Source organism: Callithrix jacchus, chromosome 2, assembly GCF_049354715.1.
Source record: "Callithrix jacchus isolate 240 chromosome 2, calJac240_pri, whole genome shotgun sequence".
NCBI classification, from domain to species: Eukaryota; Metazoa; Chordata; class Mammalia; order Primates; family Cebidae; genus Callithrix; species Callithrix jacchus.
The window spans coordinates 31,013,859-31,032,098 of record NC_133503.1 but is presented as its reverse complement, the minus strand read 5'-3'; the positions used below and the strand labels follow the sequence as shown (position 1 = coordinate 31,032,098).

Genomic DNA, 18,240 nt, shown 5'->3' with positions numbered 1-18,240 from the left:
TGGTCTCGAACTCTTGACTTCAGGTTATCCACCCACCTCAGCCTCCCAAAGTGCTGAGATTACAGACGTGAGCCACCGCGCCCGGCTACAGAGCATATTTGAGTGAAAGTTTTCTCAGTTCTTCCAAAGGAGATATTTTATCCAGTACCATTCTAGACTCATAGGAGAGAAGTTAATTCATTACATAGAACAGATGGTTTAGGACAGTGGTTCTCAAAGAGTCTGCATCAATGTCCCCTGTGTCAGCACTGCTGGGATATTTACTAGAAATTCGAAGTCATGCACTGCCTCCCAGACTTAGGGAATCAAGAGCTCTAGGGACAGGGCTTAGCACTCTGTGTTGAATCAAGGTGGTTTTCCACATACTGAAGTTTCAGAACTACTAGTGGTCATAAGGATTAGGACTTAATTGTCTCACAGAGGAACCCAGGTTGAAAAAAGGCTGTTAAAAGCTTCAAATATCTGTATCTGTATTTGTATCTATATCTATCTCAGTTTAAAATGAAAAACATATATCCCTTCAAACAGATTTTTTTTTTAAAGTAGTGTTTCTAGATGGAAAAGTGATTTGCTTTTCCAGTCCACTTTGGTAGATTGCTCTATTATTTTGCCCATTCATGAAATTTATAACAAATGTGTTCATTGCAGCTGTTCCCTGGGTCTGCATTCATGTTCTGCCTGGGTGCCTCCCTGACCCACTGCCAGTTTTATAAACACACATAGCCCTTCCTGAGAACTCACAAAGCAGGACAGATCCTAGGGTAGAACTCCCACCCCCACCCCAGACAAACGAAAAGTGATATAATTACTGTGCTGCAGGATTGAATCTGGAGTTGATGAGGAGCAACTTTAATATTTATCAATAAACAGCAAAGTGCTTAGCACACCTCCTAGGGAAGTCATTAACCACAAAAAGTACACTCCACACCGAGGAATCTCCTCCAAAAACAGAACTCAGTTAATTGTGAATTGCTTACGCCAAGTGAGAGAGAATTGGTGTCTACCCCTCTCACCTGACATAAGCAACTCTGAATTAACTGGGAGTTTCTTTTTATAAACACCGTGCAGCCCTTTTTCTTTTTCTTTTTTTTTACTTTGTGGTTAATTACTTCCTTGGGAGGTTTGCTTTAATAGTTCCCATAACAAGGCCATTATTGTCTTTAGCGTAATCATTGCCTCATTTGCTTTTGTGCCCTGCCTTTGGACTGCTTTGTCTCTGCCAGCCAGGGGGGATCCTGAATTGTGTCTGGTGGGCAACCTTTAGGCCCTGAGACCCTGTGAGCCTCTTTTAGCTCCACCACTTCAGTAATTTGGTTTTGGCCAGGTGGGAGCTGAGATCAGGGGAAGTGCTGGTGGGGAGGGAAATGGGTAAGGCAGGGCATGCTGGGGAGACAGTCCCCCAGAGTTCCCTCTCTCCCCTCTTTGCGGCATTCCAGCCATTTGTTATGCTTTCAGCTGTTGACACCAGGAACGGGGAAGGGAGCCAGGAGAGCAGCTCCTTTCTGGAAGTAGAAGCTGATCTGTAAGCAACCACTGTGCTCAGTGAAATCACCAGGGAGGCAGAAGGGAAAACAGTGAACCTTACCAGCAAAAGTCGTGTGATTCTGACTTGGAAAAAAAAAAGCATTATGTAGTTATGCCTTAACTTGTTAAAAAATGAATTAAAGTGCCTTCTCTTTTGGCTCTGTTTCAGGAAAGAGAAAATGAATGAATGGGAGCCCTGTAAACTGCATCAGTTCTGTAAACTGTTTTGACTGTGTACTCCTATGAGTGTATGTACATCTGTTTATTTACAAATTACATATAGGCACAATAGCAATTATAAATTATGGAAACTGCAAAATAGCCATTAGGAGGATAAGAAAAAGTAAAAATAGAATGACTCTATACTGTCATCCACCACCCTGATGGATTACACCCCAATCTGGACACCACTGAAAGGACCTGTTGGGGCCATGAAGGCAGTAGCTGACTTTGACTTGGTCACTGATATTCCTACATTTCAATGACTGGTCCAAGGTGGCACTATATACATTTTTGTTAAATCAAATGATTGGACTCATTGATCTTCTTACACTCTGGAACAACTTCTGCCCCCCGGTGAATTCTGATCAGTTAGTAATTTTGGTGGGGGCGGATAACACACCTGAACTACCATCTAGGGAATATTCTACAGTGTTCTTAGATCAGGTGGCCCATGTGCTAACCCAACCTCATTTAGCCCCAGAATCTTAGCACGCCATCAGGAAGAAACATGGGGAAATTCAGCTCAAAGGTTTACAATAGGGAATAGAAAACTTTTCCTGTAGAGGGCCAGAGAGTAAATGTTTTAGGCTTTGATGGCCAAGTGGTTTTTGTTGTGACTCCACTCTGACCTGGAGAGTGAAAGCTGTCCTAGACAAAACAGACACAAATTGCAAGGTACTTTGAACTGACTGCACCATGGACTATACCATAGTCAAGCCACGGTGACCCCTGTGGCCTGCATGCACACTTCCAGATGGCCTCCTGGAGCCAGAAAGCCTAAGGTGACAGAAAAATCGCAAAAGGAGAACAGCTAGCTCCTGCAGTGCCTGATTAACCAAGCTTGTGACAGTCCACCACTGTTCCTGCCTCAAATGATAAGTCAACCTTGTGACACTGGACCCTGGGACACCCCCCACCAGCTTGCAAAAAACTTCCCTAAACTGTAACTTTCCATTACCTACCCCAACCTATAAAGCCAGCTTCTATCCCACCACCCACTGCTGACTCTCTTTTTGGACTCAGCCCACTTGCACCTGAGTGAATAAACAGCCTTGTTGCTCACACAAAGCCTGTTTAGGTGGTCTCTTCATTCAGAGCACACTTAACACAAAGGGGCATGGTTATATTCCAATAAATGGAGAGGTGTGGGCTAAGGGGTACAAAGTGTCAGTGATACAGATAAAGAAATTCTGGAGATCTACCACATAGCATAGTGTCTACAGCTAACAGAGTAGTGTATACTCAAAATTTGCTAAGAGGGTAGATCTCACGTTAAAATGTTCTTACCATAAAAACTTCTAAAACCAAAAAAAATCACCCCAAAACAATAATAACAAAGAGAGCTGTGTGGCAGGCCAGGTCTCACCAATAGCTGCACAGGCAGACCTCCATGACAACTGTTTTGCACTGAATGAATGGTTAGCTTACATATTAAAGGTGGAAAGAACCAGCCCGCTTACACAAAGGCTGGAAGGTAACAAAAGCCCACCAAGAGTCTTGCCTAGGCTTTTCCTAGGCCTTGAATCTTGACAAGATAACAAAGGAATCTTAAATTCCTGATAACAAGGCCCGTTTAGGATTAAACAAGTTTTATTGGGAGTCTAAAGGAATTCCTCAGACCTCCACACCTTAGCTGGAGACAAGATAAGGGTACTCACACCTGGCACCAGGACCCCTTTAGATTGAGAAAATTTACTGAGGTTCCGGAGGAAGGTCTCCAGGACCCAAACCTTAGTTATAGATTAGATGGAATCAGTCACTTTTGTCTTCAGATGAATGCACAATTACAGGTAGACGTACAGCTTAGAAGGTATATATGCACTGGAAAACTTTGTAATTTTGAATTGGTCTGGTGAATTACCTCCAGCCTTCTCCCTGTACCTGGGAGAGTTGATTTCTGCAACCAGAGAGTTTATTTCTTTCCTGATTGTCTGCATCTCATTATTGGACCTCAAGAACAAGCAGCCCAGCCCTCAGTTCATTCAGTAGGAAGAAACTTTGGGAGGTGATGGACATGTTTATGGCCTTGATGGTTTCATAGGTGTATACTTATTTCCAAACTCACTGAGATGTTTACTTTACTTTCCACAGTAACTGTGGTCCAAAATATTAAATGGAAAATTCCAGAAATAAACAATACATAAGTTTTAAATTGCAGGCTGTTCTGAGTAGCTCGATGGAATCTCTCGCTGTCCTGCCCTGTTCCATCTGGGCTGTGAATCATCCCTTTGTCCAGCATATCCACACTGTAGACACTGACTGCCCATTAGTTACTTAGCGGCTGTCTCGGTCACCAGATGGAAAAAATACAGTATGGTCTACATAGAATTAAGTCCTATCCATGGCTTCAGGCATCTACAGGAAGTCTTGATACATATCCCAGCAGACAGGGGAGGGCTACTGTATATCAAATATGCACAGCTTTTATTTTTTGAGATAGAGTTTTGCTCTTGTTGCCCAGGCTGGAATGCAATGGCATGGTCTCTGCTCACTGCAACCTCCACCTCCCAGCTTCAAGTGATTCTCCTTCCTCAGCCTCCCAAGTAGCTGGGATTACAGGCACACACCAAGATGCCTGGTTAGTATTTGTATTTTTAGTAGAGATAGGGTTTCACCATGTTGGCCAGTCTGGTCTCCAATTCCTGCCCACCTCAGCATCCCAAAATGCTGGGATTACAGGCATGAGCCACTGTGCCCAGCCACATGCATAGCTTTTTATATGTCAATTATACCTCAATAAAGTGATTTAAAAATTTATAAACAGCAAAATTTGAATTCCACATAATCAAATATTGTTCTTTTTATGATTTTTTCCCCCAACCATTAGAAATGTTGAAACTATTTTTAGCTTCCAGGCCAGGTTTGGTCCATGGACCATAGTTTGCTGGCAACTGGTTACAATAGCCACTTTGGAGTCACAGTTGGGTTTGGGTCTCAATTTTACTAAAGGTGGCTGGATTGTCTTGAAAGACTTACTTAGTTATTCTTCAGGCCTCGGTTTTCTCATCTGTAAAGTGACATCTCAAAGGACTGTAAGGATGAAGTCATCAGGCATTGCCTATGACAGCTTAGTGCAGTATGAGGAACAGATTGTCATCCTCATTGTCACCAACTGTTACACACAGCCCTGAAAGGTCTGGCAGGACCAGTCACCCTGAAGGCAGCACCAGGGCCCAGCTGTGGCAATGGGCGCTTGGGAATTCTCAGCCAGCATCAATCCCCAGTGCCTCCTTTCTGTGGCAATGGGCACTTGGGAATTCTCAGCCAGCATCAACCCCCAGTGCCTCCAGCCGGTGTCTCCTGGAGTCCCCCGCTGGCTTAAGGACACTCGTTCTCTGCTGCATTTGCTTCGAAGGAAATCTTACATTTGACAATAATACAGGGGAGGTCTTTCAGAAGGAAAATGACTCATGACGAAAGCATGGACAATGCTGTGCTCGTAGGGCTGGGAATGAGAAGACGCGTGCTCACCTCCCTCATTATCCTTGTTATCAGCACAGGAAGTTTCCATGGCAACGTTGCATCCGGGCCCTCTCCAGCCGGTCTGGCAGACACACTGCCAGCTGTTCTGACCCAGTGTGCATCTCCCGTTACCGTTGCACAAGTCAGGGCAGCCATCTGGTTGGAGAAATGGAGAGGATGAGAAGGACGGACGTGAGGCTGCGCTGGGGAAGCAGGGGAGCCATGCAGAGGGGAGCAAGGCCGCAGGGCAGCCGCTGGGCCAGCCTCACAGTGGGGCCCGCGCCTGCCTTCCAGAGAGTGGGGGGAGCAGGCAACGCATGCAGCAGCAAGACAGAGTGGGGTCGCAGATGCAGGGGATCCCCAGTGACAACTGACCTAGGTCAGAGGCAACCTTCCCAAAGTGGGGAGTTCAATGCACATCCCAGACAACTAAACAGTGTTAAGCCGACAACCAGACTAGCGAGGCTGTGATTTCCAGCCAATAGCTCAGGATTGATGCTACTGAAAAGAAGCTTTTCTTTCTTTTTTTTAAAGAAGTGCTCTTCTGTAGAAGAGAAAAAAATTCCCTATCAACCCAGGATGGAGGCAAAGTGCCCGCCATCTTTCAGAATCTTAAAGATATATTTACATAGGATTATCATGAGCTTCTCATGACCAAAAACTGGATGGTTTTGCTGGGCTATTTTCATATGCTTATACAGGTAATATTTAGTTTTAAGGGGCACTTAAAGATGTTGGCTGCTTATCACTCAACCCATATATGGCACGATTTAAAAATACTGCAGAATTTGAAGGCTGTGGAGGGAATGGATGCTGGATGCCATGAATTGGGGAAAGATAGAAGAAAAATATATGTGTTTGGGGGAAAGGCGATGGGGTAGAGGTAATTCTTATTTTGTGGATTTCTTTTCCTTTTTTGGTGTGTGCGTGTGTGTGTGTGTGTGTTTGTATGTATATGCTCACGTGTGTGTGCAAAATCAGCTGCCTATGTATTTCTCTAATTACTCCAGCACTCAAAACAACAGCAGCCACCACTCTCCTGACCTGAGTTTGGACAAAAGGAGTCTGGGAAAGGTCTCCCTAGCAGAGCCTCTGAGGCTTTTTATAATAACAGGTAGGAGAGAAGCAGAGAATGGGTAGGATGTGGCCACACTCACAAAACCCACATTCTGGCAAGAATTCCTAGACATATTTTCATTTTTCTTCCTTTTAATGGCTTTAATGGGGCATAATTTACACACCATAAAATTCACCTCTTTAAAGTGTACAATGCAATGACTTCTAGTAAATTTGCAGAGTTGTGCACTTGGGATATATTTTTTTACTTCATTTAAATATACCCCAATGACCATTAATTTAATTTTCCCCAGAAAGTAATTTCCTTGAATATCTATGTCTATCTTGAATCCTATCTCTACCTCTTACACCATCTCTATTTCCATCTTTTTCTATGTCTATTTTTAAATTACATAAAGTGCAGGTTGGTTTGGGCCATGATGAAGGATAAAAAGCCTTGTAATAATGGAGGTAATTGATTTGAAACCTTCCTGACCCAAATCTTGTGAATCAAAAGGATGCATCTCCCCTACTCCTCTTTCCAGTGTTCCAGAGGCCTTCACCTAACATCTTCCTTCTTTTCTCTGGAGTACCCCTTATGAGAATGCTGATAAACCTAATATATGCGTACGGCAATGGTAGGGACTTGAGACACGGTCTCACCCTACCATCCAGGCAGAGTGCAGTGGCATGATCATAGCGCACTGCCACCTTGAACTCCTGAGCTTGAGTGATCCTCCTGCCTCAGCCTCCTTAGTAGCTAGGACTGCAAGTGTGCACCACCACACCCAGCGAATATTTTTAAAAAATTTTTAGTAGTCATAGGGACTTGCTATGTTGCCCAGGTTAGTCTTGAACTCCTGGCCTCAAATGATCCTCCAGCCTTGGCTTCCCAAAGTGCTAGGATTACAAGCATGAGACATTGTGCCTGGCCAGTGGTAGGAATTTAAAGACATATTCCTAAGAAGCAAGGTCTCAGGGTATGCAGTTAAGTTTTACTTCTTTAAGAAGAGGAGTTTCACTCTTCAGTGCTTGCTGCCTCTCATCCTTTCCAGAAGGTGGTATTGGATTAGGATCTGAGACAGGAGGGCATGCAACAGAGGAGACCTAACGTGGGGCAGTCCCTAGGGAAGCCGAGCTATCTTGAGAGGGGAAACGGGGAGACTTACCAAGGAATCCGTTTTCTTTTGTTGCACAGCCTGGCACTAAGTCCAGCAGGCAAGTAAAGCACCAGTGTGTGCTCACCTGGAGAAAGTCTTGTTTGGTCTACATACCTCTCCTCACAAAGCCCAGATACACATCTCCATCCTGACTGTGGCCCTACCTGGAAAACCCCTGCTCTCTTCATACCATGAGCGGGAGTGGAGAGGAAAAGCCACCCCCAGTTGCAGAGAAATGCCACATATATTTCTGCAGGAACAAAATGAGCTCAGTAGGAAAAGCCCAAGGGACATTTCACAGGTTCACAAGGAAAAGAGAATTTCTCCAACCTCCAGCTACCTTCAGCTTTAACAATTTCTATTGGTAGAGTTTTGGGGAATGGATCACAGAAAATACACTAAATGACAGACCTACCAACATTTGCTCAGCATGGTATCTATTTGGAGGTGCTTTGTTATTTAGCTACTTTGAGGTCTTGTGTCTGACTAAATTCATGTCCAGTGTGTCAACAGAAGCCTCATTGTGTAGGAAACGCACGTCCGCTCCAACAAATTTAAATTTGCAAAAGACACTAGTGTGTCAGTCAGAGATATGCACTCAAAATATGTATATTTCTAGGTTGAATGAGGCTTTTTTTCACCCCTTCTCTTTCTCTCTTGCTTCCTCCCCACTCTTCCCCTGCCGACCAACTAAAGTGAGATAAACAGACCACAGTAGCAGGTTTTCTCCACATCATATGAGGAAGATGAAAACACAAACCGTAGGAAGCTGGCAAATCTCTGAGAAGTTTCAGGGTGGCTGGGAATTAACGGACAGGACTTTGCTTTTAGCTTGAAGAAGGAGAAAACAGCCCTGGTATGTGCATGGCGTTGCTAGGCAACCCCAAGCTAACCCCAGCACAGGTTCATTCTACTGGTGGCCTTCTGAGGAGGTGATCCTTTGTGTTTGTAAAGTGCAAAGCCAGTTTCTGCTTAAGGAAAAACAAAACCTAGGAAGTAATTAGTCTGGAGGGCAAATGGGTATGAGGTAGAGGCTTTTCTCTAGAGAGGATGCTATAACTGAAGTGGGATTGGGCTAATGGGATTATACTGGGGCATCCAAGAAGTCTCCAAAGGAAGTCTTCTGGATTTCAGGCTACTATTGCCTGTCTCCAAGACAGCAGTGTAAAGCCCCTTCAAGCCTACCTGTTTGGTTCCTTTTTCATAGAACTAGAGAGAGCTGGCTGCCTGGAGACTGTTCTATCATGACCCTATACCAGTGGTCCTCAACTCAGGCAATTTTGTCCCCGTTTCTCTCCAGGAAACATTTGGCATTGTCTGAAGACACTTATTTATTTATTTATTTGGAGTCTCATTCTGTCTCCCAGGCTGGAGTGCAGTGGGGCAATCTTGGCTCATGGCAACCTCTGCCTCCCTGGTTCAAGCAATTCTCCTGCTTCAGCCTCCCGAGTAGCTGGGACTACAGGCGCGTGCCACACCAGGCTATTTTTTTTTGTATTTTTAGTAGAGATGGGGTTTCACGGTATTAGCCAGGCTGGTCTTGATTTCCTGACCTTGTGGTCTGCCCACCTTGGCCCCCCAAAGTGCTGGGATTATAGCCTTTTTATTTTTTGAGACCGAGTCTCACTCTGTTGCCTAGGCTGGAGTGCAGTGGTGCAATCTCGGCTTACTGCAACCTCCACCTCTCAGGTTCAAGCGATTTTCCTGCCTCAGTGTTAGACACAAGAAGTCTCTCTTCAAAGCGTTTAGTTTATTTAGTTCCCTTGTTCTTTGTTCCCCCTTTGAAGGCCAGATTTCCTTATCTTTTGAGCTTCCCTGCCCTAGTTTCAGTCAACAACTACAAAGCCCACATCTACTACTCACTCTGTAAATTACTCCTCCCGTGGCAATAGCTCTTCCCACCATAACTGCCCTTACCGCTTCATTACACACACCCCTACACTCCTCAAGTTAGCCAATCAAGTTCAGCTTAAATTATACAGTCCGACTCCAGCCAACAGAGGCAAAACACAATACCAAAAACACACTGCGTTAAAAATAAAAACCCCTTCTTTATTCAGTGTACTCATAACAACCAGCCCTATAAACAACACCCTTCTACAAAAATAAATTTGCCTTACTAAAAACTCCTTTACTCAAATACTCATTTTCTTTACAACTCCAAACTTTTATTCCCAACACTCAGCCTCCCGAATAGCTGGGACTACAGGTGTGTGCCACCAAATCCAGCGGATTAAAAAAAAACATATATATATGAAAAGTGATTGGCCCACCTCAGCCCCCAAAGTGCTGGGATCACAGCACTCCAGGCATGAGCCACCATGCCCAGATGGGAGATATTTTTGATTGTCACAATTTGAGGAGAGTATTGCTGGCATCTTGTTGGTAGAGGCCAGGGATGCCATCCAACATCCTGCAATGCACAGGACAGGCCCCACAAAGAAGAGTGATGACAGCCTGAAATGCTAACTGTGCTAAGGTTGAGAAACCTGGCCTTAGACATAAACCCCCGTGAGATCCATGATATGGTTGCTTGCTTTTGAATCCCAGAGCTTGGCCTGGTTTTAGGCACACAGAAGGTGTGAATGAAATGAATAAAAACAGTCAGGGGGCGCTATATCTTTTCTGTCTGCCTGCCCCATAGCTATAAACTCTCCTAAGAGTCATGAGCAGATAATAGAAACTTCCTCTCCAAGATCAAAAGTTCTCTTCCCAGGGAGAATTTTCAAGGATACCAGTGATATGGTGGGCTAGTTCTGTCATATTCGAACCTATAGATAGAGAGAGCTGATGTGGAAATATGGGATTAAAGGAAAAAAACCCACTCTGGAAGGCCAAGGTGGGTGGATCCCCTGAGGTTAGGAGTTTGAGACCAGCCTGGCCAACATGGCGAAACCCTGTCTCTACTAAAAATACAAAAATTAGCTGGATATGGTGATGGGTACCTATAATCCCAGCTACTCAGAAGGCTGAGGCTGGAGAATCTCTTGAACCCAGAAGGTGGAGGTTGCAGTGAGTCAAGATTGCACCACTGCACTCCATGCTGGGCGACGGAGTGAGACTCAGTCTCAAAAAAAAAAAAATAACCAAAAAACAAGCAACCCACCCCCTTACACTTTGATGGCCCCTAAATCTTCAGCTCCAGTCTTCTGACCTCCAGACTTGAACTCCGACTTGCATCTCAACATAGCCATCTGTTCCCCATCTGTACACTCATAAGCATTTCAAACTCAAAAGAATTCTGAGTCTTTACCTTTCCTCCCCACAAACTCTGATCCCTTGAGCAGTACATGGCACATTCAGGTATCAACCCCATTGTCCACCACTGAAACCTTGGAGGCATTCTTTCTTTCTTTTTTTTTTTTTTTTTGAGACAGAGTTTCGCTCTTGTTATCCAGGCTGGAGTGCAATGGTGCGATCTCGGCTCACTGCAACCTCTGCCTCCTGGGTTCAGGCAATTCTCCTGCCTCAGCCTCCTGAGTAGCTGGGATTACAGGCACACGCCACCATGCCCAGCTAATTTTTTGTATTTTTAGTAGAGACGGGGTTTCACCATGATGACCAGGATGGTCTTGATCTCTTGACCTCATGATCCACCCGCCTGGACCTCCCAAAGTGCTGGGATTACAGGTGTGAGCCACTGCGCCCGGCCGAGGCACTCTTAATTATTCCCTTCCTCTCCTACCTTCTCTGTCTCTAGTAGCCAATGCCAGCCAAGTTCTGCCTAATTTTCCTCTTAACCGCAAGAACTCCTATTTGTCCTTCTTCCTAAATATCTTGGAATCTGTGCTCTGCTTCCACCCCTACTCCACCACAGTAACCCTAGCCGTCCTCATCTTTGGTCCAGACTCTTGTCAAAACCTCCTAAGTGGTCTCCCCGCCTCCGGTCTTGTGCCATCACCCACCTCTCACATTCTGAACACTGCTGGAAACACTTTGGTAGCTTTCCATTGACCTGAAGTCCTGAACTGGGCTTGCCAACTTCACATGAACTGGCTCTTACCACATCAGCCTATCTCAGTATCACTTTAGGCTTTGGTTAGACTTAAGCCACTTGGCCTTTCCTTTTCCCTTTTCTCACCTCCCTAACTTCAATACATCCTTCAAATCCCCACTCAGAAGTCACCTCCTCCTGGAAGCTTTTCCAAAGCTCCCAAGCTCAGGCCAGCATGACCAGTAAAGATACCGGTCGTGGTATCTTTATTCTTTCCTTTATGTGGTACTATCTGCCCCGCTGTATCACAAGTGGCTGGTACCTGCTTGATGCTTGACAGGCCTTGCAGCAGCCCTTCCTTAAGACATTTTACTGTCACCTGCTGGAAAAGTGTCGTAATAAATGTGCACGTTGTTATTACCTACATTTTGAATGCTGCCCCTATTGTGAACCGAATGGCTCCCCCGGGCGCTCCTGCTATAGTGTAAAAGTGTCAGGGAGGGACCATGTCTAGTTTGTTTACTCTTGGATTTCCAGTACTCAGTAAGTAGTTGAGGGACGTGATAAATAACTCTGGCTGAATCCAATGCCTTTGGCAGAGTGGAAATGAAAGAATTTCCAAGACTCTACACATAAAATTCCAACCACTGGAAAAAAAAAAGTCTGTCCACACAGTTACCAGGTAGGCAGGCTTTTTGCCTTAACAAAAATTAGGTATGAACAAAATAACGTCTACAGCACAGTAAAAAGGGAAGCATAAATGCACTTGAAGAAAGCTATAATTACCATAAAAGGCTTTTCTAAAAAAGCATCAAGAAATGTTCTGCCATGTGCAGCAGTTTAAAGGTGGAAAGAAGTGGCTAATACTGCGTGAGGGGTACGAAGAGAGAAATAGGATTTGAATATTCAACATCAAGCACGCCTAAGGAAAGCATAAAGGACAATACCCTATCCAGATGGAAACACAAGTGAAAACACAAAACAGGCTGCATGGAAATGCACACAGAGGACAGGAAAAGCCAGAGAAGTGAGATGTCCTTGCTTGCTTCAAGGGACCATCAGGAGAGCACCTACACCCTAGGTTAAACTAGGATTAAAAAAAAAGTTTTTTTTCAACTATGGGGAAAACCTTAAGCTGGCTTGGAATCAGAGTTCTCGGACTGAAATCTGGATGTCTTTCTTGCTGTCTGTGTGACCTTGGGTTGGTAGATCCACCCCTCTGAGCCTCAGCCTGTTTGTAAAACTGTATATTTTCCTAATTAATGTTATTTATTTTCTTTTCCAATAGAATACAGCTTCCAAGCTAGGCATGGTGGCTCATGCCTGTAATCCCTGCACTTTGGGAGGCCGAGGCAGATGGATCACCTGAGGTCTGAAGTTTGAGACTAGCCTGGCCAACGTGGTGAAACCCCGTCTCTACTAAAAATACAAAAATTAGCCAGGCATGGTGGTGCATGCCCATAATCCCAGCTACTCAGAAGGCTGAACTTGAACCTGGGAGGCAGAGGTTGCAGTGAACCAAGATCAAGCCACTGGACTCCAGCCTGGACGACAGAGTGAAACTCTGTCTCACACACGAAAAAAAGAATACAGCTTCCAGAAAGGCAGAAAGTTTTGCCTCCTTTGTCCATGTCCTCCTAGATCTTCTCAGGGTCTAGAAGAATGGTTGGCATGTAATGGACATTCAAGAAATATGTGTTGATGGAATAATTTAGGGATGATGACAAGACTGTATTTTTTTTTTTTTTAACAGATGCCAGAGGTATTAAATGGAACGATAAAGCCAAAGATTTCAGCAGAGCTTGGCACATTTGAAGTGCTCAGTAGATAGTGGACTAACTGTTGTCACTGTCCATATAGTTGTTATGACAAATATTATCATGATGGCAAGCTTTCCCTTTAGGGCATAGCCCAAAGTGTCGGTCATTTCTCTTTGCCTCACTCTGAGATCAGAGAAAAAAACAAGAGCCCATCCTTTTGCAAGTTAAAAAATGCAGGTTCATCAAACGTCCTCAGTGTGTGATTGTGTCACAGCCTAAGAAATCCCTATTCTCCCGATGACCACCAGTCAAAACTCTAGCAATGCCACACTGGACTGGCTGAGTGAGAAGAAATGCCACTGAAGTTAAGTACAATTATGAGCTGCAGGAGACTTGCAGGTAGTCAACATGGGGGCCCTTTCTCTTGGGAAGAATTGTGCTTTTGAATATTAACTTAATTAGCTCCCCCCACCGACTGTTTTAAATATCACTGCTTTTCCTGGAGGTGTGCATTGTTGGAATTAAAAAGCACACATACCTACTGGAAATTATTTAATAATAGAGCCTGCCATTACATTCCAGAGCTCTTTGTAGTTGAAAATAGCTGAGGTGTCGGAGATTGGGGATCACCAGGGGTTCAGTAGCCATTTATACTAAACAGCAGTGGCAAATGCTCAGAAAATTAATCTGATGCTTCGAAGCACTCTGGGGAAAATATCCAACTAATTTTGTAAGACTGGCTGCCAAAGAATCACTCTGGTCTCTGGAAAACAGCAGAGCTTGTCCGTCTTGCTCACCCGTGTGTGCAGGAGGGAGCTGTGGGGGGACAGGGGAGGACTCTGTTTCTAGGCACAAATTGACGTGGACACACAGCCATGAACCTGCACTTCCACAGTGGACTCTACTTTATTAGAAAAGATGTGGAAAATTGAGAGAGGCAGATGTTCCTCTTTGTTTCAACGGTGTCTGTATGTCTTTAAAGGTTTGTGTAGATGCAAGTATGGGGGATGCTGGGCTGGGGTGTTGGGAGGCAGTGATCCTCTCCATGTCCATTGCTTGGCTTTTGCTCCTGAGGTAGAAATCACTCCCACAACCCTAACAGCACCAGAAACAGCACAGCTTCTATGAGGTGATGTAGATTTTGCCTCCAGCTGTCTAGGCTGCACGTTTTCTGCATGCACCTGGATTCTCACTGATCAGTACCATGTCGGTCTGCATGGGACCAGGAAGGCAGTACACTCAGCCGTGGCCGCAGAAAAATGATGAACTTGAAAAAACAGTAAAAACACATTTTTCACATTTGAATAAAGAGGAGAAAGGGGCTGGGTGTGGTGCCTCATACCTGTAATCCTAGCACTTTGGGAGGCTGAGGCAGGCAGATCACCTGAGGTCAGGAGTTCAAGACTAGCCTGGCCAACCTGGCAAAACCTCATCTCTGCTAAAAATACAAATATTTGCTGGAGATGGTGGTGTGTACCTATAATCGCAGCTACTCAGGAGCCTGAGGTGGGAGAATCGCTTGAACCTAGGGGGCGGAGGTTGCAGCGAGCAGAGATCACACCACTTCACTCCAGCCTGGGCGAAAGAGGGAAACTCCATCTCAAAAAAAAAAAAAAAAGAGGAAAAAGGAAGATGTATCTTACTTTTTGGTGTTTTGATGTTTCAAGCTCTTATTAATACTTTTTAAAAGTAGGTGATCATGGGAGGAAACGGAGAATTTAGGCACCAGTAACGAAAACAGCTCTTCTTGGGAGGGAAACCCCATGTCAGTTACTCAGTGAATTCTGACTGAATTGTGATCACCCAGTTGCACTGGAGTCCAGCCCGGCCTGTGCTTTCCCAGGGGCGCCTGCTCTATCTCCCTGGAACATTACCTTTGCTAGTTATAGAAGTGAATAGCACCGTGTTGCTAAAGTGCACTCCGACTCATGCCATGCCCATGCTGAACGTCCTCCAGGAGTTTCTCCCATTGCTTTAGATTGGAGCAGTGCTTCTCAAAGTGTGGTCCTGGGACCAGCAGCAGCATCTCCTGGGAATTTGTTAGACATGCACATTCTTGAGCTCCATCCTGGACTACTGAATCAGAACCTCTGGGGATGGGGCCCAGCCGTCTGCATTTAACAAACCCTTGGGATCCAGATGCCTGCTCAGTGTGAGAGCCTCTACTTTAGGATTAAGTCCTAAGCCCCTAAAAGGGCCTCAAAGCCCTGCATTATCTGGCCCTGCTCATTTCTCTCTTCTCACGGCACATCTGTCTCTGTTCTCTGGGCTTCAGCCACAAAGAACTAATGAATGTAACCTGTATTCTTGTGGGCTTCTCCAGATGTGTCTCTCTAAACTAGGCTCCCTGTACCCGCTTTAGTTAGAGCCATTCACCTTGTGATCAGCTGGCTCTAGTGGAGGAATGGTTTTCCTGGCTTCCAGCTCAGGGTTCCTGCCCCATTGCGTGCTTTTATAGCACCATCTTCCCTTTTCTGTAACACTCATAATAATGCTAATGAACCTTTTGTTTAAAGCAATGGGTCTTAACCCAACACACTTTCAAATCACCTGGGAGCCTTGAAAAATGCCCATGTTAAACTGCACCTCAATTAAATCACAATCGCTGAGGATGCAACCCAGGTGTCAGATTTACTTATTTATTTATGAGATGGAGTCTCAACTCTGTGGCACAGGCTGGAGTGCAGTGGCAGGATCTTGGCTCGCTGCAACCTTTGCCTCCCAGGTTCAAGAGATTCTCCTGCCTCAGCCTCCCGAGTAGCTGGGATTACAGACATCCACCACTATATCCAGCTAATTTTTTGTATTTTTATTAGAGATGAGGTTTTACCATATTGGCCAGGCTGGTCTTGAACTCCTGACCTTGTGATTTACCTGCCTCAGCCTCCCAAAGTGCTGGGATACAGGCGTGAGCCACCACACCCCATCTAGCTTTCCTTTTTTTTTTTTTTTCCCAAGCTACCCAGGTGATTCCTATGTGCAATGGATGATGAGAGAAAGTGGTTCAGTGCCCATCTTCCTGGAAGCCTCCAAACCCCTCAAGTGTAAAGGCTTTGGCTCAGTTGTTTATGGCTGTTTTCCTAATTCCCACCTTAGTGCATTAAAGATATCTGCTGAATGAGTGCATTAAAAAAACAAAACCTGTGCTTTGTTTCTTTGCTGCTTCACTGTGCCCTTGATTCAGCAGCCAGGCAAAAGGAAAAGCTTCCCACAGGCCACATCCCAAGCCTCTGGAAGGATGATACTTCTCAAAGCAAAAGAAGTAGCTGGCTGCAGCCCAGCGTTCAAAATCAAGCTGATGACAGGGGCTGTGTATGAATGTGGATGTGAGTCTGGGCCTTTCGACTTGTAAGAAGCAGATACCTTTGGACTGCAAGAGGCAGACCAGGGCACCCAGTGAGTAGGAGAGAATGCATGTGGGTAGTTTACAAGAGTGACAAGCATTACGCAAAGGCAGGGATAATAATAAGAGAGTCCAGTGGTTTAATTTGGTTCTTGGAGGAGAATCAAGTTGTTGTACCTTGTGCAGCTTATTCCCACAGCTGTCCAGCACATAATGAATGGGGTACCTACCAGTATGGAAATAGAAACAAGGCACGACTTTGATTTCTTATTTGTTATTTTTAACCACCCAATTTCTACACCCACTGAGCATCCTTATAGCCACAGGAGGGTCATAAAAATACAAATAACACCGAGGAGGCCTGTGGGCACAGACTTGTTACTTCAGGGCTGACGGCTCTCTTTTAACTAGTGTAAAATCAGGCCAACCATAAATTGCCATTTGTGTTGTTGTTGTTATTGCTCCTAGTGCAACTTCAGGAAATGTAAGGAAATCACTAAATGTTTCTAATAGATGTTAAAAGAGCTAGGCACAGAATCTGCCCCAGGATGAAATTCTGGATTTTAGAAACCTTTTTATATAATAGCCAGGAAAATACAAAACCCTCACAGGGACAGGATATTTCTCTGTGCTGGGCACTTCCAGATCCCCTTCATGCATTTGCTTATTTATGTCACAACACCCCTATGGGGTAGGTTCTATTATTATTCCTGTTCCATAGGTGACAAAATGGAGGCATGCATGGAGAAGTTAAATAATTTGGCCAAAGTAGCAGGGCGGGTTAGTAGGGGAGCCAGGATTTGACACCAGCCAATGGTTCCTGCTCTCAACTAGGGTGACCAACCATCCTAGTTTGCCCTGAACTGCGCAGGTTTCACACTGAAAATCTAGTGTCCCAGGAGGTAGCCTGGGATCACTGGTCATCATTGAAAACAGGCTAGGACTAGGCTCTTTTCATTGATTGTCATGGAGGCAGAGGTGGGGACAGAGATGAAGGCCCCCAAGGGCAAGAAAGAAGGGGCAGACTTTTATACCAAGTCACTTGATTTGGTATGTTAGGGCCTCCAACAGAGTCTGCTGCCTCCCAGGGCCACTGCGTCAGGTCACCTTAGTCAACATGTGGCCGTACTTGGTATAGTGAAGGTAGTGGCTCTGAATCTAGGTAGCCTTGGTTTCAACCTTAGTTTGACCCTTTGGCTGCAAGGTCTTGGGCAAAAATCATAAGCTCTTCAATTCCTTCGTTTCTCCATTTGCAAAACCAGAGCAATAGAAGTACCTAACCCAGAAGGTTGTTGAAGTTTAAATGGGAGAATACATGATGCATGGCACATAATAAATATTCTACAACAGATACCTATTATTATTGTTGTCGTTTTTGTTAAGAGTGTCCTCCAGGCTGGGCGTGGTGGCTCATGCCTGTAATTCTAGCACTTTGGGGGACTGAGGCGGGCGGATCACTTGAGATAGGGAGTTCGAGACCAGCCTTGCCAACATGGATAAACCCTGTCTCTACTAAAAATAGAAAATTAGCTGAGCATGGTGGTGTATCCGAGCTACTTGGGAAGCTAAGGCAGGAGAATCACTTGAACCCAGGAGGCCGACGTCGCAGTGAGCTGAGGTCACGCTACTGCACTCCAGCCTGGGCAACAAGAGTGAAACTCCATCTCAAAAATGAACGAATGAATGAATGAATGAACAAATAAATAAATAAAAGTGTCCTCCAATGGTGGAAGAAAGATCTATGCACAGTTTAGGAAAGCCTTTGATTTGCACTTGAAT

The 18,240-nt window shown here is 44.9% G+C and overlaps 1 protein-coding gene across 38 annotated transcripts in view; it reads right to left on the bottom strand.

Moving 5' to 3' along the window:
- The window catches only part of TENM2 (teneurin transmembrane protein 2), a 3,966,312-nt gene that overhangs the window by 99,725 nt on the left and 3,848,347 nt on the right, over nucleotides 1-18,240 (bottom strand). For all 38 annotated transcript variants that reach the window (XM_078359011.1, XM_078359016.1, XM_054252473.2 and 35 more), the window contains one exon: nucleotides 5,218-5,364. In XM_078359011.1, coding sequence (XP_078215137.1) covers nucleotides 5,218-5,364 — 147 coding nt within the window. The remainder of the gene's footprint in view (nucleotides 1-5,217; nucleotides 5,365-18,240) is intronic.